This window comes from Onychomys torridus, chromosome X (genome assembly GCF_903995425.1).
Source record: "Onychomys torridus chromosome X, mOncTor1.1, whole genome shotgun sequence".
In the NCBI taxonomy this organism is placed as follows: Eukaryota; Metazoa; Chordata; class Mammalia; order Rodentia; family Cricetidae; genus Onychomys; species Onychomys torridus.
In genome coordinates this window covers 64196817-64220951 of record NC_050466.1, presented here as the reverse complement: position 1 = coordinate 64220951, position 24135 = coordinate 64196817, and the positions used below count along the sequence as shown (strand labels likewise).

The 24135-nt window shown below is 40.8% G+C and overlaps 1 protein-coding gene across 4 annotated transcripts in view; it reads left to right on the top strand.

Moving 5' to 3' along the window:
- Map7d2 (MAP7 domain containing 2) overlaps nucleotides 1–24135 on the top strand; it is a 121619-nt gene that overhangs the window by 45734 nt on the left and 51750 nt on the right. For all 4 annotated transcript variants that reach the window (XM_036174429.1, XM_036174427.1, XM_036174426.1 and 1 more), the window contains exons 2-3: nucleotides 7372–7449; nucleotides 8888–9051. In XM_036174429.1, coding sequence (XP_036030322.1) covers nucleotides 7372–7449; nucleotides 8888–9051 — 242 coding nt within the window. The remainder of the gene's footprint in view (nucleotides 1–7371; nucleotides 7450–8887; nucleotides 9052–24135) is intronic.

The window sequence follows — 24135 nt, the reverse complement described above, 5'->3', positions numbered from 1 at the left end:
ATGTAGTGGGTGGCTGTTGGAGCCATGCCCTGAAGCACTGCCGTTAGTGAGGTAGCAGGTAACTGTTACATCTGCCTATGACTTTGAGGTATATTCCCCTGGGGCATGGCCACTGGGGGACCCTTAAGACCTGGAATGCACTTACATTTGCTCCCCTCTCTTTGCTACCTCGTGGTTTTGGATGCTGGTACAGACCAGGGCAGAGCTTGCCAGAGAACTACATTGGACCATGCCTCACCCTTCCAGGATCCTGCGACAAATTCCTTTATTCTGTCTTGTGAGTTAACCCCCAAATAAATTCCTTTGATCATTAAGCAGGCTCCATGGATTGCTAGTGATATAATCCCATTATAATAGGAAGTAAGAAAGCATGTCTTAGTATCCATACTGGGTCTGGCATACAGTAGATATTGAGTACATATTACTGCTTCCCCTTCATAAGCTAAATAGTCACTTTGTATAACAATGCAGCAGATCTTCTGAAGTCTACAGGAGGAAATAGGATACAGGTTCTATCCTTAAGAATCACATCTTCTGTAGTTGAAGTCCCTGAGCTCATCCCCCAGCACAAAAATCCTAAGAGAAGCTTCTGTCCTGTCCAATACACTATAAAGGGAGACAGTAAGAGGGAGCCAATGGAGGTGGAGCTTCCTGTGCTTGAGGACTTCAGAAGAGAGTGCTGGGTCTGGGACTTGTTGGTATCATCTTGTTTAGCATGCACAGTGCCCTGGGTTTAATACCCAGCATAGCAAAAGATAATCCAAGCTATTTGGGAAGCTGCGACAGGAGGATTGCAAGTCCAAGCCCCTCCTGAGCAACTTAGTGAGTGAGACCCTGTATTAAAATAAAGTTTTTAAAAGGAGGGCTGGGGATTTAGGTCATTGGTAGAGAGCTTGCTCTCACATGCACAAACGCTCTGAGTTCAGTCCCCATACCACAAATAAATACCTTTTTAGAAGACAAAGGGAAGAACACCAATGCATAGTAAAGAGGGCAAATGGCCATGAGGGATACAACATTGTGACCCTGAAGGGCCTGAAACTTGCTGTGTACAAATTTAAAGAGATCCACCTGCTTCTGCCTGCTGAGTACCAAGATCAAAGGCTTTGTACCACCTAACCCAACAAGTTGGTTATTTTTAAGGACCCTTTGGATACAAAGTTAGGATGCTCAACAAATGGGAGATTTCCATCAATGGAACATAATTATGACCCATTTTTTTTTAGCTGAGGATCGAACCCAGGGCCTTGAGCTTGCGAGGCAAGCACTCTACCACTGAGCTAAATCCCCAACCCATTTATTCATCATTTTTAAGTACTTCTGATCTGCATGGTTCTGGGAACTCAGAGATGACAAGAGCTTACAGGGCAAGAGTACAAAAAACAGATCCTGTCGTGTGATCATAGCATGAGGGAAGCACTGGAGCAAGTGATTGAGAACTGTGTAAATTTACTTGATAGCCCTTCTGCAAGGCTCTGGAGCCACAGGCAGGGCTCTAGAATTGGTCTAAAATAGTGGTTCTTAATTATGGGCCCTGGACCAATGGTATCAGCCTTACTGTGAACTTGTTAGAAACAGACCCTTTCCATCCCAGTCCATTGAAACTCAGGAAAACAACCTGTTTTCTGCTATTATATGCCCCCACCCCCAGAACTGTTGGCTAGGATAATTCTCATGCTTGGATGCACGTGAGAATCTGGTGGGAAACTTATAAGGCACCAAGGCCCAGGCTATGCCTGAGAATAACTGAACTAGGATTTGAAAGGAGACCCTAGCATCTGTATGGTTTTTAAAAATTCCTGCCTTAGGGTTACAATTGCTGTGATGAAACACCATGACGAAAGCAACTTGGGGAGGAAACGGTTTATTTGGCTTATGCTTCCACATCACAGTTCATCATCAAAAGAAGTCAGGACAGGAACTCAAACAGGGCAGGATCCTGGAGGCAGGAGCTGATATAGAGGCCATGGAGGGGTGCTGCTTATTGGCTTGCTTCTCCTGGCTTGCTCAGCCTGCTTTTTTATAGAACCCAGGACCACCAACTTGGGGATAGCACCACCCACAATGGTCTGCTCACCTTCCCAATTAAGAAAATGCCTTACAGGGTTGCCTACAGACCAATCTTGTGGAGACATTTTCTTAATTGAGGTTCCCTCCTCTCAAATGACTATGGTTTGTGTCAAGTTGACAGAACGATCCAGCACAGTTCCCCAGGTGATTATACTGTGTAGCTAAGGCTGGGAAGCAGTGGTCTGGCTTCCATGTGTTTAAAAGAGAGTCACAGTATAAACCAGAACCACTGTTAAGTCAGTATTCATGTAGCTACCAGGCCAGAGTTTACCTGACCCTTTATTAAGGGATATGGGAGGACTCTCCACAGAAAGTGATGGCTTTCATTGTACTTGCTCTTATATAAGCTCTTGATTTCAACCCCCTAGACATTGAAGTTTCATTGCACAGACTGAGTGTAATTTAAAGTTATTTTAAAATATTCTTGGCCGGGTGTTGGTGGCGCACGCCTTTAATCCCAGCACTCGGGAGGCAGAGCCAGGCAGATCTCTGTGAGTTTGAGGCCAGCCTGGACTACCAAGTGAGTTCCAGGAAAAGGCGCAAAGCTACACAGAGAAACCCTGTCTTGAAAAACAAGACATATATATATTCTTGTTCAGAGCCAGATGTGGTAATACATATGGCTGTACTCCCAGTAACTTAAAGGCTGAAGTAGGAGGAATGCATGATTTTGACTGAGGCCATCTTGGCTACATAGCAAGATCCTTTCTCAAAAAGCCAAGATAAATAATAAAATAACATCCACTGTTCAATTAAGTTTTTAAAACAAAACAGATGGCTTCCATTAGAAACTTTGAATTTCAATAATAGTTCTTACTAGTATCCTGGATAATTGACTGCTAGTCACTCATTAATATTCTAGTAGAGTGCTTCATGCTAATAAAATTTATTTCAAAATGAGTTTTAAGAATGTGTTGCTGCAGCTCAAAGATAACAGGAAGTTATTCCAACTAATAGTGTATCAGTGAAATGTGGGATTATACTGTTATTTGCTTGCTTAGTATCACTTTTTTATTTTGTATTAATTGTGTTTCAGAGGCACACATTTATGTGAATGCGCCTTGGCAAGTGTTACTACATCTAGAATGGGAACAGGGGTATCTCTAACACAGCACCTTCTGAATAGGCTATCTCAGCTAAGGTATCCTGCTCTACCTCTTTGGGTTGGGTCCATCCCAGGGCTTCATCCTTGAACCAGATTTGTATTCTTCATAATTAAACGTCTCTATTTTGAAGTCATTGTTGATTTACATGCAGTTATGGTAAATATTACAGAGAGATCTCTTAACTATAATGCAATGTTACAACCAATGTGTTGATATTAATGCAGTCAAAATAGAGAACCTTTATGTCACCCTAAGGACCCTCTTCCCCATGCCCATTATAGCTGTCTACTTCCTATTACCCCTGCCCTCATAACCCCTGATGAGCACAGGTCTTTTAGCCACCTGTTCTTATAGGGGCTTACAGGATAAAATTGTGTCTCTGTTTTTTTTAAGAAGGGAGAAAGAAATGTCCACATGTAAAGCACAGTAGGATAGAGGATGATTGGACATGAAAACAAACTTTATGGTTTTAGATGACACAGACTTACTTTTGGAATTAAATCCTTGAGTATATCATTTCTTTAGAAAGCATTTCCTGACATTGGTGTTCATGTTAATCTCCCATGATTCCTCTGGCTTAAATTTAGCTGTTTTTGGCTGTTAGTCGTATCTGATCAAGTTCATGGACATTTCATTTCTTTTCTGTCTCTCCTTATCTTGGGATGAGTCTAGAGGTCTCTTGTCAGCCTCCAGGTTTGTCAGTAGTCAAAAAGTAGAAGCTGGAGATGAGTTATTTACCTTTTCTTTAAAAGGGAATGTTCTTGAAATGTTTGTACCATTAAATAGGAGAGACATATGCTGTGAGGAGGAAGCGGGGGTTGGGACCTTAAGTGTCTTACCCAGTATCATAGTTACTGTTCTGTTGCTCGGAAGAGACACCATGACCAAGGTCATGAAGTATTTAACTGGGAACTTGCTTACAGTTTCAGAGGGTTAGTTCATGATCATCATGGTGGGAAGTAATCAAGCATGACACTGGAGCAGTAGCTGAGAGCTTTATATCCTGACCTGCAGGCAGCAGGGAGAGAGAGAGAGACAGACAGACAGACAGAGAGACAGACAGACAGACAGACAGAGAGAGAGAGAGACAGAGAGACAGAGAGAGACAGACAGAGAGAGACAGAGAGAGACAGACAGACAGACAGACAGACTGACAGACTGGGCCTAGTGTGGGATTTTGAAACCTCAAAGCTCACGCTCAGTGGAAAACCTCCTCCGACAAGACCACACCTCCTCCAACAAAGGCCACATCTTGTAATCCTTCCCAAACAGTTCCACTAACTGGAACCAAACATTCAAATATATGAGCCTATGGGGGCCATTCTTTTTTTTTTTTTTTTTCCGAGACAGGGTTTCTCTGTGTAGCTTTGCGCTTTGCTCCTTTCCTGGAACTCACTCTGTAGACCAGGCTGGCCTTGAACTCACAGAGATCCCCCTGGCTCTGCCTCCCAAGTGCTGGGATTAAAGGCGTGCGCCACCACTGCCCAGCAAGGGGGCCATTCTTATCCAAACCACCACATCCAGTGAAACTTCAGTCTTGATTGAACTCATGTATTCTTTTTCTTCATCTGAGCCAGCATCACTAAACTTCAGGGGAGAGAATGACAGGAGTGAGCTGCCAGGATTCTCCACCATTCCTGTGCAGTAGCGTAGCAATCCAGTAGGCCTATGGAATGCCTAATATGTACTATGTGACCTAGGAACTGAACTCAAATTTGTTTGTTTTGAGTATCAAGGATTGAATCCAGGGCCTTGTACTGCTAGGCAATCATTTCATGAATTCATTACACCCACGGCCTAAACTTGTATTTAATTTGGATTACTTTACATTTAAATAGTTATGTGTAGTTTATGGCTATCAAATGGATAGCACAGAGATTCCAGGTTACCCATGTTAGGCTGTTTGTTATTAGTGAGGCAAAGTTGAATTGCTTGCTTAAGCCAGGAGGAACCTAAGTTGTTCCCAGAGTCCTGTGGCTTTCACTCATTCTCCACCCAGATCAGTCTCTAAGATAGAGCTGAGTAAATACTTCTAAACCATTAGTCTGAGAGAGAAACAAATAATGTTCATGTCTTTACTTCTTAATGACTGAGATTAAAGGCATGCATTGATACCACCCTTCCTGGCTGCAGTTGGTCCATAGTAACTGCTTGCTTGTCACTTCTATTATGATGAAGCTGCTGATGGTGACCATGACCCTGATCATAAACATTTTCTGGAAGAGAAATTTGTGTCTCTTACATATGACCACAAGAGGGCAGCCTGAGACCTTGCATGTCCATGGAAAAGCCTTATAAAGCCTCAGGGTGTTTGTGGGCAGTTTCAGCTTTTTGACTGTTTTTTTTTTCTTTCCAGTTTTTCTTTTTGTAATTGAAGAATATTTTGATAACTCCCCAGACTTGCCTCAGATGTAAATCAGACCTGTTATTAAGATTGTGGTGTGGTGTGCCAATTAAGGCTTGTGTAGGCATGTCGGTATGGGTACTGGTGGCTGCATCTGACCAGGCTTCCTGGTTTTTATAGCTTCTCAGACAGAACAAATTCATACCAGTGGAACTTGAGGTAGAGACTAAAACCTAAAAGTGTTTTAAGATAAGAAAGATGTGATGTTTTCTTCTTACTCCTCTAACACTAACTTCATGGCTTCCTTACAGCAGAGTGTGTGTGTTTGTGTGTGTGTCTTGGAGACACTGGGTAAGAGGTGGTAGTTGGAACTGGGCAAACCTAGAGCTATCCCAGATATACATAGCTCTGGAGGCTGCCAGGGAGGCCAAGTTAGAGAGATGTGTACAGGAAAGAACATGGGGCTTCATGGATCTTGGAGATTAAAAAAATGGCAGTGGTGGTGGAAGAGGCAGGCAATGTAAGCTAGAAGATGTGGGGGTGGCACTGAGGTAAAATTGAAAAGGGAGTCACATTGTAGGGAGCCTGGAGTGAGTTGGAGTTGGGTCTTTAAGTGCATGATGGTATTCATATTGTTAACAGTCTAATAATAATTAAGAATTGACTAAAAACAAACATGGATCATGTCACTTGTAGTCAGGGGTTGTATTTTTCTAGTACTTGTCTCTTGAGCTTTAATATACCTGATATATAATTTACACTGCAAAACCAAATTTATGTTGTAAATCATGACAACTCAATTTGTGATGTCATCCCCCCTCCAGTACCTACACTGTAGGCCTGGCTTCCCTGACTCTCCTTTGAATAGAAAATAGAAGAGTCACTAGAAGTACAGATTAGTATGACAAGAAAACATACTATGAAGTTGGTATGATGTTCCCAGAGAAGAAGGGCCCAGGTACTGAGATTGTGGTTGCATTAAAAATCTTGTTTCTCCAGAATGATATGCTTAAGCTGTATATAGCTAATTTTCATGAACAACCAATAGTAAACAATTGCAATAAATTATTCTAAACTTAAATAGCCCTTATTTATTTAATCTTGAATTTAGAAAGCCCTGTAGGGCCTTGTAGAGAATGGGATGAGGATATGGAGATGCAGGGATATTTCCTGGACATTTTTTGGTAGCTGGTATTTGTTTCATCTTGTTTGTTACAAATATTTGCATGGTAAATATGTAGGAGTATATTACATTCATTTTTTTCTTTGTAGTTCTGAGATACTAAGATTGACATCAAAGCAAACTTGGAAGAACTAAAATTAAACTTAAGGGTTGCATTTTACAGTGCTCTCCTGAGGTGCTTGTATGACTTCATCACAATTGATTATTTCAGGAAATTAAATCTTTTTGTCTGTGTAATAATTGATATCCAAAATCACATTCACCTTTTAGCTTTTCTTCTCCCCTAAATTATTCTGCGCTAGACCTACAAGCCAGATTAGAATAGGACTGGTGAGCTTCTCTGAACACTTCTGGGTTTCTGTGTCAATTGCATTTCTGACCCCTCCAGGGCCAGGCCTTGGGACAAGAATTAACTAAATGGTTGTCAGCACCACTGCACCACTCATTGGCAAGCATATGTGGAAGCCATGACTGCTGCCCCTGAGTTGTTAGGGCTGGCTGAAAATGTGTGATGGGAAGTGAGTTCCTTGAAATGAATTGGTGGCAATGGATAATACATGTGTATATCTATGCCCAGGGCCATATAACCAACCATCTCTAGCACTCAGTAGATAAAGAAGAATAAAAAAACTGAAGATCATGGTTGTTTTTTTTTTTTTGTCTCGTAGGCATGGATGGATTTTTAAAAGCAGATGAGAGACAAAGATTAGCCAAAGAGAGACGAGAAGAAAGAGAAAAATGTCTGGGTAAGTTGTATACTTGGGCTGCTGAAGTCCAAGAAAGTATAAATGAGGTAGTGTCATTTCTGAGGTCTTTAGAAATCTGAATGAATGGTAGAGAAGTTTAGAGAATTGAGAATGAACTCATACAGCGACGCTGATGATCACAAACACTACATAATTCTCTGAACAGTTCATTTACTCACCCAATATGGGACCTTCACTATGTCCTACACAGTATCCTTGGAGCTGTGCACAACAATTGCTTCCACTAGGGCTGGAGAGATGGTTCAGTGGTTAAGAGACTGGCTGCTCTTCTAAAGAACACAGGCTTGATTCCCAGCACACACATTTCAGCTCACAACTGTCTGTAACTCCAGTCCTAGGGGATCCAATGCCCTCTTCTGGTCTCACTGGACACTGCACACACATGGTGCACATACATACGTGCAGGCAAAATACCGATACACATAAACACAACAAAATAATTGCTTCCTCTGATCTGAGGAAAGACCTGATGCCCTCTGGTATCTGCTATGTGCGCCCACCTTCTCTTTTGGTATCAAGAAGGGCCATCCTCAAGAGAGCTTAGAAAACAGACACTCATTTTCTGCATTACAACAGTATGCTCAGTTGAGAAAGGCTTTATTTATTTATTTATTTATTTGCTTTCTTTGTTTGTTTGGTTTTTGAGACAGGATTTTTCTATGTAGTTTTGGAGCCTGTCCTGTAGATCAGGCTGGCTTCGAACTCACGGCTCTGCCTTCCTGAGTACTGGAATTAAAAGAGCATGCCACTGCCACCCAGGTGGCTTTTATTTTTTAACCTCTTTTGGTTATAGAGACCACCATGGAATGATGTGAGGCAGGCAGATGATAATTTTCCCCATTGAATTAAGGTCAACAAGAAGCTTTTTGATTCTTGTTTGGGCTCCCGGGCAGTTCAGGCACTGCTTTCTCCAGGGAACCTTTCCCTAGCCTGGCTAAGTAGAGGAAAGGACTTCTTAGTAAATGGCTTGATGGGAAGAACAGGCTTTGTGTATCTTAATGCTTTGCCCAGATCACTGAACATGTTCATTAAACATGTTTTTGATCGAACATACCCTTAAACTATCATTATTATAGACACTGTATGGCTTAGCTGTTGTATACAAGTTTGACTTAATGATAGCAATAATAGCCATAACTCCTATGTGTAGAAACACTGCTTTGTGTTTTATATGCATTGTATCATTTTCTTCAACATATTGTTATTACTGTCTCTGTGTAACTTAGAAGGAAATCATGGCAGAGAGATAACATAGTTGGCATGCCCTATACCACTTAACTAGTGGCAGAGATAACAGAACAGTTACTTTCAATCATTGCATCCTAGGATTTTACCAGATTATCATTTCTGTGTTCTTGGTCTTAATCCAACCTGCATGAGGAGCTCTTGGAATGACATTTATGCTTCCATTCCTCAGCTGCCCGGGAACAGCAGATCTTAGAGAAACAGAAAAGAGCCAAGCTTCAGTATGAAAAACAAATTGAGGAGCGATGGAGAAAACTTGAGGAGCAACGTCAGCGGGAGGATCAGAAGAGAGCTGCAGTGGAAGAGAAGAGAAAGCAGAAGCTCCGGGAAGAAGAGGTGAGGTCCTAAGAGCCTCCTACCCCAGCTAGCTCAGTGACTCACATAGGGCAAAAGTGTTCAGGGCATTTGGTGTATTGTCCAAGTATGGGCTATGAGAAAGACCCACTCCCAAATCTTGCCTGATGACTTAGCATGCCACCTTTCAGCACCACAATACAATGAATTAATGGGCATAGCACTGGCAGAGTTGCAAAGAAACTTACCCATTTGATTCAGGTTTGTTGTATAACATGGAGCAAGATGCCTGCTCTCTCTGGGTCCTGGTTTGCTTGTCTCTGCCGTGAGGGGTTGGATTTGAGGGTTTCCAAAGCGTCCTCCAAACATAACCTTTTCTGACTAAATTAAGGCACACGGGGGCTTGTGGCCTGGATTTGAGTGATAGAAAACTGAGTATTACAGCCAGGAGGAGGTCTGTGCTTCCAGAACAGACCAAGACCAATGAATAAGATGATCCTGTTTATGTACTGCTTGAAAACTATTCTATGTTTGAATACAAATATGCTAGTGTATTTAAATATTTAATGTAGGTCCTTACTTTAATCATCCTTTCCAGTTACTTAAAAAAAATGGAGTGCAGTTTGCCCTGTGGAGTCCATTATTAGTAAACTTTGGAAGTGTATTTAGGAAGCATATTTGAGTTATAGATTTTCTTAACAAGTATATTTTAAGAATGTAATCATACCCTTGTATCAGGTGATCATTTTTTATTCATTAGGTATAATGACTCGTCTTTTAGTATGAACAATGTAGCAGTTTGTCAGTTTCCAACACTATAGAATACTTAAGACTTTTTATTATAAATTTAATGTTTCTTAAAGTCTTTGCTTATTACTATATATATATATATATATATATATATATATATTCACTTCTTTTTCTTAATAAAATATAATAAGATAAAAACTAAGACATCCAAGTTGGACAAGACAAACAAACAGAAGGAAAAGAACCCAAGAGAAGGTACAAGTATCAGAGACCTACTCATTTGAACACTCAAGAATTTCATAAAAAACACTAAACTGAGAGCTATATTATATACACAGAGGACTTGGTGCAGACCTGTGCAGGGCCTGTGCATACTGCCTCATTTTCTATGAGTTCATATGAGCTTTGATCATGTTGATTTAGAGGGCTTTGTTTTCTTGGTGTCTGCCATTCTCTCTGGCTCTTAACACTTTCTACTTCCTCTTCCATGGGGTTTTCTAAGCTCCGAGGGGACGGACTTGATGGAGACATTTCATTTAGGGTTGAACGTTCCAAGGTCTCTCACTTTCTTCATAGTGGCTGTGGGTCTCTATTTCTTCCTATCAGTTGCAGGAGGAAGCATCTCTGATGATGGCTGAGCAAGGCACTGACTGATCTATAGGTATAGCAGCTTGTCATCAGGAGTCATTTTATTGCTACATATTTTGTTTATTTATTTTGTTTTTAGAACAGTATTATTTGGTTTTCCCCTAGGTTCCTAGACTATCTAGTCTCAGGTTCTTGGTCACCCAAGGAGTATGGGTTCTATTTTGTGAATTTGGGCCTTAAATCAAATTAGATATTGGTTGGTTACTCCCACAAGGTTTGTATCACCATTGCCCTAGTATATTTGCAAGCAGGACACCATTGTAGATCAAAGGGTTTTTGGCTAACTTGGTGTTTATGGTTCTTTCTTTTGGTAGCATGCAAAGTACCTTCCTATATCAAGAATTTAGTGGTAAAGGCTCTATGTAGGTACCAGCTCAACTTCTCCATCTTCAATGATTTGAGTATCTTCAGCAGTGGGACCTAGCTGTCAGTTTGTAGATAGCAACCTATATTTTGGCCACAGCCTGGGTTGTATAGGGATTCCCATGCGATTCCTGTGGCCAACAGCTCAATTAGATGTAACCCAGTTTCAGTACTGGAAGCTTCATTTGATGATCAGACATGTCCACTTGGGACTCTTGTCTACCCCATTATTTGGTGATTTCATTTAGATCACCTTCATATGTACATATATTTATTGATCTTAGCCATTCTGATGGATGTAATATAGAATCTCAAAGTAGTTTTGATTTGCATTTTCCTGATAGCTAAATGTTTCTTTAAGTGTTTCTCAGCCATTTGAGTTTACTCTTTTGAAAATTCTCTCTTTAGATCCGCACACCATTTTTAAAATTGGGTTAATTGTTTTCTTGATATCTAGTTTTTAGATTTCTTTATGTATTTTGGGTATGTGCCTTCTATCAGATGTGTAGTTGGTAAAAATATTTTTCCATTCTGTAGGCTGCAACTTTGAATGACAGTGTTATTTGCTGTGCAGAAGCTTTTCAGTTTCATGGGGTCCATTTATTTATTTGTTTGTTTGTTGTTTTTACATCCCAACTACAGTTTCCCCTCCCTCCTCTCCTCTCAAATCCCTGCCTCTCCCCATCCATCCACTCCTTCTCCTCCTCTGTTTCTCTTCAGGAAAGGGCAAACCTCCCATGGATATCAATCAGCCATGATATATCAAGTTGCAGTGAGACTAGGCACCTCCTTTCCTATTAACGCTAGATGAGGCAACCCAGTAGGAGGAAAGGGTCCCAAAAGCAGGCAACAGAGTCAGAAACAGCCCCTGCTCCCACTGTTAGGAGTCCCACAAGAAGACCAAGTTACACAACTGTATATGCAGAGGGCCTCGGTCAGTCCCATGCAGGCTCCCTGGTTGTCGGTTCAGTCTCTGTGAGCTCCTGTGAGTCCACGTTAGTTGATTCTATGGTTTTATTTTGATACCCTTGATCCCTCTGGTTCCTACATATCTTCTTCCCCCTCTTCTGCAGGATTCCCTGAGCTCAGCCTAATGTTTGACTGTGGGTCTGCATCTGTTTCCATCAGTTGCTGGGTGAAGCCTCACTGATGACAACTGGTTAGGCACCAATCTATTGAGTATAACAGAATATCATTAGGAATCATTTCATTGACTTTTTTGGGGGATTGGTTCTATCCCAGGTGCTTAGACTACCCTAGGTCTCTGGGCTATCCAGCCTCTGAGTCCCAGCCCTCCAGGTAGTGTCAGGGGTGAACTTCCTCTGGTATGGATCTCAAGCTGGAACAGTAATTGGTTTGCCATTCCTACAGTTGAAGGTTTTGTGGCTGGATTATTGTCCCTGTCCTTCCATTGGAAGTCTTGCCTAGCTACAGGCTCTGTATCCCCCATTGCTAGGAGTCTTAGCTAGGGTTATCCTCATAGATTCCTGAGAGTTTCCATTGCACTGGGTTTCTAGCTCTTCTCATAGATGCCCCCAAATTCCAGTGGTCTTTCCTAGTATTCTCTCCCTCCATCTTCCACCCACCTGATCCCTCCTGTTCACATCCCCACCCTAGCATCCAGACCCCTTGTTGATCTTTATGCCTATCACCCACTTTAAGGCTATCACCCACTTTCTCTTCTATCAGATTCAGTGTATCTGGTTTTATGTTGAGGTTTTTAATCCATTTGGACTTGATTTTTGTTCAAGGGAATATGGATGGATCTATTTTCATTCTTCTACATTCAGACATCCAGTTTGACCAGCACCATTTGTTGAAGATACCGTCTTTTTTCAAGTATGTGTTTGTAGCTTCTTTATCAAAAACCAGTTGTCCCTGGGTGTGTGAATTTATGTCTGGGTCTTCAGTTTAATTCCATTGATCAACATGTCTCTTTTTGTGCCAATACCATGGTGGTTTTATTACTGTATCTCTGTAGTACAACTTGAAATTGGGGATAGAGATACCTCCCACAGTTCTTTTATTATTCAGTATTATTTTAGATATCCTGAGTTTTTTGTGTTCCCATGTGAAGCTATAAAAAATAACCTTTCAAAATCTGTTGGAATTGTGATGTAATTAATTGACTTGCTAGATTGCTTTCAGTAGGATGGCTGTTTTTACTATATTAATTCTACTGACCCATGAGCATGGGAGATCTTTCCATCTTCTGATACCTTCAGTTTATTTTTTCAGTGACTTGGCAGTTTTTATTATACAAGTCTTTACTTGCCTGAGTTACCCCAAGACATTTTATATTATTTGAGGCTATTGTTAAAGGTGTTGTTTTCCTGATTTCTGTTTGCCATTTATATATAGGAGGTCTACTAATTTTTGTGAGTTAATTTTGTATCCAGCTACTGTGCTGAAAGTGCTTATCAGATATAGGCATTTCCTGGTGGAATTTTTAGATTTACTTGTGTATATTATTATATCATCTGCAAATAAAGATACTTTGACTTCTTCCTTTCTAATTTGTATCCCCTTGATCTCCTTAAGTTTGTCTTATTGCTCTAGACAAGACTTCAAGTACTATACTGAATAGGTATAAAGAGAGTGGACAACCTTGTCTTATTCCTGATTTTAGTGGAATTGCTTTGAGTTTCTCTAACATTTAATTTGATGTTGGCTATAGGCTTACTGCAAATTGCCTTTGTTGTGTTTAGATATGTCCCTTGTGTCCCTGATCTCTCCAAGACTTTTAACATGAAGGAATGTTGGATTTTTTTCAAGGCCTTTTCAGCATCTAATGAGATGATCCTGTGATTTTTGTCTTTCAGTTTGTTTATATGGTGGATTACACTTATAGACTTATGTATATTGAACCATCCCTGAATCTCTGGGATGAAGCCTACTTGATCATTTTAGATGATCTTTTTGGTGTATTCTTGGATTCACTTTGCAAGTATTTTATTGGGAAATTGTGCATCTTATTAAGGAAATTGGTCTGTAATTCTTTTTCTTTGTTGGGTCTTTGGGTCTTTATGTAGTTTGGGTATCAGGGTAACTGTGACCTTATAAAACAAATTGAGCAGTGTTCCACCTGTTCCTATTTTATGGAATAATTTGAGGAGTATTGGCATTAACTCTTTTTTGAAAGTCTGATAAGATAATGTGCTAAAACCATCTGGCCCTGGGCTTTTATTTTCGGTTGGGAGACATTTAATTCTGCTTCTATTTCACAAGGGGTTATAGACCTATTTAAATTGCTTATCTGATTTTTTAAAATTTTATGTCTTTTTAAAAATTTATTTATATGTTTTTTATATTGTGTATCTTGATCCCATTCATTTCTCTGCCCTTTCTCATCCGCCCTCCGTCCCTACATTCCCCCAAATAAAACAAAATTTAAGAGAAAAAAGGAAAGTAAAATTAAAAAAGAAAAAAATTAAAAATTTCATCATGGAAGCTGCAGTGTGACACATGTTCCAGCAGATCATAGATGGGGTGGATGATAGGGCAGGCCAAGACATAACCCTGGGTTTTGGTCTGGGCGGCTGTAGAGTTGGTCCACCAGATATGAAAGGGGGACAGTTCTCCCATGTTTACAACTTCAGGGCTGGCTCACCCACACCTGCACTAACAGTGTTGGCTCTCCCACTCTTTTTTTTTTTTTTCAGAGCTGAGGACCGAACCCAGGGCCTTGCACTTGCTAGGCAAGCACTCTACCACTGAGCTAAATCCCCAACCCGGCTCTCCCACTCTTATGACCACAGGGCCCACTCTCCCACTTGCCCCAGATGTTGACTGGGGATGGGATGGGGAGGGAGCAGTGAGGGCAACTCTCCTCTGACCATGCAGCCACAAGACAGATGGGTAATAGGGACAGCTCTCTCATGCTCACAATTTCAGGGATGGCTCACTCACACCTGCACTGACCGAATTGGCTCTATTGTACTGCCCTGGTGGAATGCAGGGCCTGCTCTCCCAAGTGTTGCAGTTGGTGGGGGTTTGGGATAGCTCTCAAACTGTTAATGACTGTAGGACCAGCTCTCTCCCCTGCCTCAGGCATTGATGGGGGGGAGGGAAACTCTCCCCCATGCTTATCTGATCTTGATTTAACTTTGGTAAGTGGTATGTATCAAGAAAATTATCCATTTCCTTTAGATTTTCCAATTTGGTGTAATTCAGATTTTAAAAATATGTCCTTATGATTTCTCGGATTTTGTCTGTTTTTATGTCCCCTGTTTCATTTTCAGTTTTTAAAATTTGCGTATTCTCTCTGCCTTTTAGTTAATTTTGGGAAGAGTTTGTCAGTATTGAAAACCAACTCTGTTTTATTGATTCTTTGTATTGGTTTTTTGTTTGTTTGTTTCTATTTTATTGATTTCAGTTTGATTATTACTTGCTGTCTACTCCTTTTGGGTGTCTGATTTATTCTTTTGTTCTAGAGCTTTCATGTGTGCTGTTAAGTTACTATTATGAGATCTCTTTTTTTTTATGTGGGCACTTGGTGCTATGATCTTGCCTCTTAGAACCACCTTCATTGTGTCCCATCATTCTGAGTATTCTGCGTTTTCATTTTCATCTAATTCTAAAATAGTTTTTAATTTATTTCTGTCTTGACCCATTTTTTATTCAGTACAGAGTTGTTCAGTTTTCATGAGTTTGTAAACTTTTTATTGTTTCTGTTGTTTTGATAATCAGCTTTAATCTATGGTGGTATGATAGGATACAGGGAGTTACTTCAGTTTTCTTGTATCTGTTGAGGCTTGCTTTGTTTCCAGGTACATGGTTGATTTTGGAGAAAGTTTCTCCAGTTACAGAGAAGAAGGTATATTCTTTTATGTTTGGGTCAAATGTTCTGTAAATATTTGTTAGGTCAATTTGGTTTATAACATCTGTAACCTCCAACATTTCTGTTTAGTTTTTGTTTGGATGACCTGTCTGTTGGTGAGAGTGAGTATTGAAGTCACCCACTCTCAGTGCATGAGGGTCAATATATGATTTAAGCTGTAGATGATGGGACTGGTAATGGCAAAAGATACCCCAAGTTCTCAGCACAAAGGAGATTTATTTGCCCCAGAGGGACAAAGGGCAGGGAATAAGAGATAAAGACAGGAGATAGAGGATGAGGGAAAAGGGGAAGGGATATTTGTCCTTGGGTGGGAGGACAAGACAGGATGGGGGACTGATGGACAGACAAAAGACTGCCTCTGGATTGAGAGGAGACATGGCAGTTTATAAAGGTAAAAAGGTTCTCATTCCCCACTCCTCACCTCTGCCACCCCCTACACACCCAGTCCGCTCATGTAGATCTCATCCACTTCTTCACAGGGTCATCCATGTGTCCCTCCTAGGGTCTTTCCCTGTTAGCTAGCCTCTCTGGAGCTGTGGGTTGCAGTCTGGTTGTATCCATCCCTTCCCTCACATCTGGTATCTACTTATGAGTACATACTATGTTTGTTCTTCTGAGTCTAGGTTACCTCACTCAGGATGATATTTTCTAGTTCCATCCATTTGACTGCAAATTTCTTGATATTGTTTTTTTACTGCTGAGTAGTATTCCATTGTGTATGTGCCACATTTTCTTTATCCATTCTTCAGTTGAATGAAAACAGGGAAATGGGAGGGTCAGGCTGGAACAGGGACAGAGTGGGAGGGCAGGGAGGAAGATACCATGATAGATGAGGACATCATGGGAATAGGAAGAGGCAGGGTGCTGGGGAGGTTCTCAGGAACCCACAAAGATGACACCACTTGGACTGCTGGCAGTGGTCCAGAGGGTACCTGGACTGGTCTACTCTGGTGACCGATCTAGTGAATAACCTAACTGTCATCATAGTGCCTTTGTCCAGTGACTGATGGAGGTAGATGCAGAGATCCATGGCCAGGCACCAGGCTGAGCTCCAATTGATGAGAGAGAGGAGGGATTCTGCAGGTGGGGCACTTGTGATCATGATGGGAGGACGTGCAGAGATGACTGGCCACACTAGTAGAAGCCCATGAACTGTGGACTGGTGGCTGTGGTGCCCCCATGGGACTGGACTAGGCCCTCTGGATATGGAAGACAGGAGACCTTGATGTGGGGGTGTGGGGTGGTTAGGGAGGGAGGGCTGGGAGATGGGAGGAGGTGGGATCTGTAGGTGGTATGTAGAGTGAGTAGAAAATTTCTTAATAAAGAAAAATGGAAAAAAAGAAAAAATAAAGGTAAAAGGTTAAACCCTGTGTTAGGATGAGGCGGTTAATTTTGATTGGGCATGTTAATTAGGTGAGCCACAGGGAGCTTTTGATTGCTGGACTTCAATACTATGGCAACTGGAACTTGGTGGTCAGCCTCAGGAGGAGGAAGTGGCCAAATAAGGGAAGGACCTTGGGGGCTCACTTTAGGAATGTAATCTAACAGTTTCTAGTAAGGCAGAGGGAATGGGGGAGAAGTGCAAGGCCTGCCAGAGCCATGTTTCCCGATGCTTGGGCTGGCTAGAATCCCTTCAGTAGAAGTGTATCTCTTATGAACCTGGGTGTCCTTGTTTTTGGTGCATAGATGATAAGAATTGCAGTGTCCTTTTGTGGATTTTTCCTTTGATGAATATTTAGTGTCCTTCTGTAGCTGGTTGTTTTTACTCTTTGCTCTTTGGGGGCAGGGGGCGTCACCCAGCTCCCAAAGAAATCACACACGGAGGCTTATTCTTATTTATGAATGCCTAGCCTTAGCTTGTCTTATCTCTTGACAGCTTTTCTTAATTTATTCCATCTACCTTTGCCCCTGGGCTTTTATCTTTATCCTATATACCTTCCTTTACTTCAACACATCTTTGCATCATTAAAGAACTATTCCACAGCATAAACAAATATAACACATCTTAAAATAATATTCCACAACACCCTTCCCCATCTCTTCTGCTTAGTTTTGGTTTGAAGTCTATTATTTTCAGATATTAAAATGGCTAAACCAACTTGTTTCTTAGGTCTATTTGCTAGAAATACCTTTTTTCATCCTTTTACCATGAGATAATGTCTATCCTTGATATTAAAGTATGTTTCTAGCCGGGCGGTGGTGGCGCACGCCTTTAATCCCAGCACTCGGGAGGCAGAGGCAGGCGGATCTCTGTGAGTTTGAGGCCAGCCTGGTCTCCAAAGCAAGTTTCAGGAAAGGCGCAAAGCTACACAAAGAAACCCTGTCTCGAGAAAACAAAACAAAACAAAACAAACAAACAAAAAAACATAAAGAATGTTTCTTGGATGCAATAGAAGGATGGATCCTGTTTTCACATCCATTCTATTAGTCTGTCTTCTTATTGGGAAATTGGGATCATTTGTGTTGAGAGCTATTAATGAGAAGTGTTTGTTGATACCTGTTATTTTGTTGTTTTTGTTGTTGTTGGTGGTGGTGTGTGTGTTTCCTCTCTTTTGATTTGTTGTTCTGGGATTATTTATTCCCTATATTTTCTTGGATATAGTTAACCTTTTTAGGTTGGTATTTTCCTTCTAGTGCCTCTGTTGGGCTGGGTTTGTAGATAGATATTGTTTAATTTTGGTTTTATCTTGGAATGTCTTATTTTCTTCATCTATGGTGATTGAAAGTTTTGCTGGGTATAGTACTCTGTGCTGGTACTGTAGTTTCTTAAGAGTGTGTAGTACATCTGTCCAGGCACTTCTGGCTTTAATAATCCCCATTGAGAAGTCAGGTGTAATTCTAATAGGTCTGCCTTTATATGTTATTGTTCTTTTTTCTTGTAACTTTTAATATCCTTTCTTTGTTATGTACATTTAGCATTTTGATTATGTGCTGAGGGGACTTTCTTTTCTGGTTCAATCTATTTGGTATTCTGTATGCTTCTTGTACTTTGATAGGCATCTCCTTTTTTAGGTTAGAAAAATTTTCTTCTATGAGTTTGTTAAAAATATTTTCTATGCCTTTGTCCTGGGTTTTTTTCTCCTTTCTTCATTCTTATTATTCTTAAATTTGGTCTTTTCATAATGTCCCAGATTTTCTGGATGTTTTGAACCAGGATACTTTTTATTTAACATTTTCTTTGACAAAAGGTATCTATTTGTTCTATTGTGTCTTTAGTACCTGAGAGTCTCTATTTCATCTTTTGTATTCTGTTGTTGAGGCTTGTCTATGAGGTTCCTGTTCAAGTTCCTCAATTTTTCATTTCCAGATTTCCCTCAGTTTGAGTTTTCCTTATTGATTCTGTTTCCACTTTTAAGGCCTTAAACTGTGTTATTCATATTCCTCCACTGTTTGTGTTTTCATAGATTTCTTTACGTGATTTATTCATTTCCTATTTAAGAACCTCTAACATATTCATAAAAGTTGAAGTCCTTGTCTTATGCTTCAGCTATATTGCATTTCTTAGGGCCTCCTCTGGTAGGGTTGCTGGGCTCTAGTTGCTGGGAGACATACTATCTTAGCTGTTAATGATTGTATTTTTATGCTGGTGTCTAGACATTTAGGATTGGGATGATTGTAACTCTAGGTGCTGATATTTTGTCTTGTCTTTGTCAGGTGGTTATTTTGTACCTTGCTTTCTGTTGGCCTTTCTGGTTCTTAGGAGCCAGTGGTGGCTGTGTGTTGCCTGGCAGGAAATTCTTCTTGGATCTTGATAGGTGTGGCTGCTGGACGTTTTAGGTAAAATGTGTTTCTGAGTATTGGCAGATGACACTTAGGAATGGGGATGGGCTGGGGGGGACCTGAAGGGGCCTACAGGAGGGAGGAAAACTGTGTTCCACCAAGATGCAAAGTTTACTGGGATAGGGGCAGAGAGTGAGGAAAGACCACAGCAGAAGGTCTGCTACAGAGCTGGGGGATGAGTTTGGGGGATTGGATTTGGAGGAATGGAGGAGGAGGTGAAGATCTGCAGTTAGCTTACTTGTTTATGTGGTGAGAGTGGCTTGTCAGTTCCCAGGGAGTGTGTGCTGGAGTTGGGGGCTGGGGCTGGGGCTGGGGTAAAAACAATGAGTAGAGAGGAAGACTAGGAGGGAGATCTGTGTGGTGCCCCAGATGGGGGCCATTTGGAAGGGAGACTGCAGCAGAGCTGGGGATGAAACTGGAGGATTGGATTTGGAAGAGCGAAGGGAGTGGTGGAGATCTCTAGTCAGCCTACCTGCTTCCCTAGACAGACTCCACTTTCTCTTTTTTAATTTTAAAGAGGACATACGAACATTGACCATGGACTGAACCACACATATTGAGACCCACCTTTGCCTGTAAAGTGACACCTATTTATGGTGATTTTTTTTTTCTTAGCAGATGAGCAAAGCTGTTTCCTGTGGTTCACTGTTGCTTACTTAATTCTGATTGTTGTGGCTTTTTCTGATCTCAGTTTATACCTCATTCTTATCACTAAGCAACTGGTAACTAGAGCAAATCATATAACCTCCCTCCCCAACTGTTTCCTCAGACCCAAACAAAGGTACAGGGACTGAAGAAGGTGACTTGTAAAAGTGCCCAGCAAGCACCTTGTACAGAGTTATTGCTAGAAACGTGAGACTCTCTCCAGTTATTTCAGCTGACTTTGGTGGAGGCAAGGTCAAGATAGGTCCAGAAGACATGAAACAGTCTATGTACTATTAAAAAAAAAAGTAAGCCATATGGAAATAGAGGCTGAAGGTTCAGAAGTTCAAGTTTATCCTTGGTTTCATAGACAGTTTGAGACTAACTCAGGCTATATAAGACTATGTTTCAATAAAACATAAAAAAATCTGGATGAAAATCCAAAAAAAGAAAACAAAACAAAATTCACATAGGCCTCATGGTACAGGTCTGTAATTCTAGCTACTTAGGAGTCTAAGACAGTAGGATCAAAAGTTCTCAGGAAATGTCTTGGCTACAGAACAAGTTCAAGGATAGCTTGAGCAATTTAGCAGGACTATTTCAGTGTCAATAGTTTCAAAAGAGGGCTGAGGGTACAACTCAATGATAGAGCACTTTCCTAACACATGTGTATCCCTAGGTTCAATGCTCAGTATTGGCGGGGGAGGGGGGAGGCAGTGTATGCGAAGCTGTTTGGGTAACTTAAGATAGATTTATCCATTCTTAGCCTGTATGTTTTTCATGAGTCACTGGACTTGCCTATTTTCTTCCTTTCCCATCCTCCATTCCTTGATGACTTAGAGTTTGTCCCTTTTCTCCCTGGCCTTCCTATTTTAATTCTTGACATCCTGCTGGATTGCTGATTCAAGAGAAAGCTTGTAACTACTTCTTCCAGAAAGGAACATTATGAAGTGTCACATTAGATCCTTCTCATGCTTCAGCACATCCTGCAGTGTCACAGGGGTCCACTTTGGAGGCAATTCCTGCTCATAGTTTTCCTTTATGGAACATTAGTGTTAGAGGCACTTAATGTAGTCAGTCTCATACTCCTGTTGATAAGGGAATATTATGTTAGATGCTTGGTCCTGATACAGCTTAACCTTTAGTAGTTTAACTTCTGGATGTTTTCTGGTTCTGTGCTTTCTTTTATCCCCAGTGTAGTAAAGGATATGATCTGACCTCTTGTCGGCATTAACACAACCTGAAATTACTTTTCTCTTTTTCCCAGGAACTCCATGGCATAGCTTTAGCAGGTCAAGTCTATGCTGAGAGCTGGGCTTTGTAAGGTTGTGTAGCAACCCAAGAAAGCAGAAGCTTACCTCTGTCACCTGCTCCCACCCTCAGAGCCTCAGGAGACCCAGGTGTAGCTTAGGGACTTTCCACACATAGGGTAATAAGTTAACCACATCAGGGTTAGTATACTGCTGATATAAAAACTTAGTGTTCTCATGAGTGATCTTCAGGGCAGTGGGATTGCTCTGCACTGCACTGTGGAAGTCCTCTAAAGGAAGCCTTCTGTGGTCAACTCTGTGGTTCTTGGAGATCTCAGTGAGGGCTTTTGAATGTTCAACACCTGGCTCTAGAATGTTATTTTTCCCCTCAGTGCTGAATTTAAGTTTTTTTTAGTCATGTTCTGTCTCTGTCAACCAAGAAAACACCTCAGTGGAAAGATTATTTATCTGATATAGGCTATTTTGCTTTTCTCGCCAAGTGGGAAGTCTTACATCTCTGAGTCTGATACTTTGAAGTTGTTGGTATTTTTTTTTTTTGGTTTTTTGTTTTTGTTTTTTTTTGGTTCTGGTCATTCTTAAACCCCTAGTGTAGACACTGAGATCATCCACTTCTGTGTTGGGACATAGAAGGTTAGAGAAGAACATCATGCCATCATAGGAATATGAAACAGGGAAGGGCTGCATGAAACCACTGATTCAGATACATCAAGACCAGATCATCTGGCATGACATTCCATTTTCTGTAAGGCAAAACCAACACCCTGACTTAGAAATCTTGAGAATTGGCAGGAGTGTAGCAGTGGCAGCAGTTGTCCTATGGAGGGAGCCATGTCCAGTATCCATTTGAGACTCTGTCCTTGAACTAACTAATATACTTGGTAGAAGTCACCTTCACTTCCTATAGAATCCCGTATGCCACATACCTTCAGAATTCAGCTGCTAGAACAAGTTCTTGTCACCTTAAGTTTTGGTGGACAATTCAGTATGCTCACCTAATCTTCATTCAATTAGCTTCTTGCCTGATTGCCCTGTAAGGTGGGATTTAGAGAAAGAGCAACTCTATTTCTTGTGCTAAACAAATAACTAAGAGAATCTTCTTTCAAAGAGCAGCTTCACCTCTTTTTTTGTTTTTGATTGTTTGTTTAGAGCCTGTCCTGGAACTCACTTTGTAGATAAGGCTGGACTCGAACTCACAACTGGCTCTGCCTCCCAAGTGCTGGGTTTAAAGGCGTGTGCCACCACTGACCGGCTTTAGCTTCACCTCTTTTAAGTTGACACATCAAATCTAAATTTTTCACACTGTCATTGCTTAGTAGCTAATAAAAAAACTGGGTATAAAACAAGAAATGTATTAATTTATCTAAACAAAAACTTGACTCAGCTGAAGTCTGGCCACTCTTAGAGGGACTTGGCTGACCACAGGGCTAGATGTAGAAATTGTTTGTAGAGAGGAGACCTCCTGTGAAGCCTGTTGTGGACCACTGGGGGATTGTCTTTACAGTGTCATCCATGAACACATACAGTAAAAATAGTAGGAAAGGTATAGCTTGCTCTCTGTCTCTCTTTCTCTTCTCTCTCCTCTGTTCCCTCCTCTCCTTCCCCCTCCCTCCCCTGACACCCAGGCAACAATGTCTACATCATTCTGTGCTAGAGGACTTTTCTTGACTTTTTAAAATATTAATTCTAGTTTTAGTTAACATGGAACATATGGGTTTTATTTTTACGAGATACACACACGCACACACACGGGCGCGCACAAACACACACACACACACACACACACACACACACACACACACACACACATATATATATAAAATTGTGTTTTGGTCATGTTTATTTCCCCACTAACTTTCCCTACTCCTCCTTTCCCCAATAGACCCTTTTCTAGTTTCATGTTGCATATATGTATGTATGTATGTATGTATGGTTTAATACAAATTCTACATCTGAAAAAAAAGTGGTATTTTTTATTTTCCCACATTATCCTTTCTTGTTACTCCATCTCTTTTTATAACTCTTCTTTCCCCTCAGTCCCTCTTCTACTTTTAGGTCATGTATATTTATGTATATATGCATTTATATTTAAATCCAGTTTACATGTATGAAAAAACCTATTTTGTGTCTCTCTGAGTCTGGCTTGTTTTGCTAATCATGATCTTTAGTTCTAGCAATTTTTCTACAAGTGACATCATTACATTCTTCATCATAGCTAAGTAAAACTCCATTGTGGGGGCTGGAGCGATTACTCAGTGGTTAAGAGCACTCACTGCTCTTGAAGAGGACTCAGATTAGATTCCTAGCACCTGTATGGTGGTTCTCAACCATCAAGGGAATCTGGCTCCCTTTTCAGTATTCCATGGGCACCAGGCACACACACAGTGCTCTTATGTACCTTCAGGCAAAATACTTAAACACATGAAATAAAAATAAATCTTTAAAAAGTGCATTGTATATAAATACCACATTTTCTTCTTGAATCACTTGCCTTTTAATTTATTATCAATTATTATTACTAAATATTATCAAGTTATTATTCAGTTTTAAGTTGGTATATAAATTAATGAGTTTCATTATGGCACTTTGTTTTGTTTTGTTTTGTTTTGTTTTGAGACAAGGTTTCTCTGTGTAGCTTTGGAGCCCTTTCCTGGAACTCACTCTGTAGCCCAGCTGGCCTCAAACTCATAGAGATCCATCTGCCTCTGCCTCCCCAGCATGTGCCCAGCTGGCACTTCTTTATAAAAATAATTTATTTTGATTTTTATTTATGTGTATGTTGGGAGTGGTACATGCATCTGACCCATGGAGGCCAGAAAAGGGCTTCAGATTCTC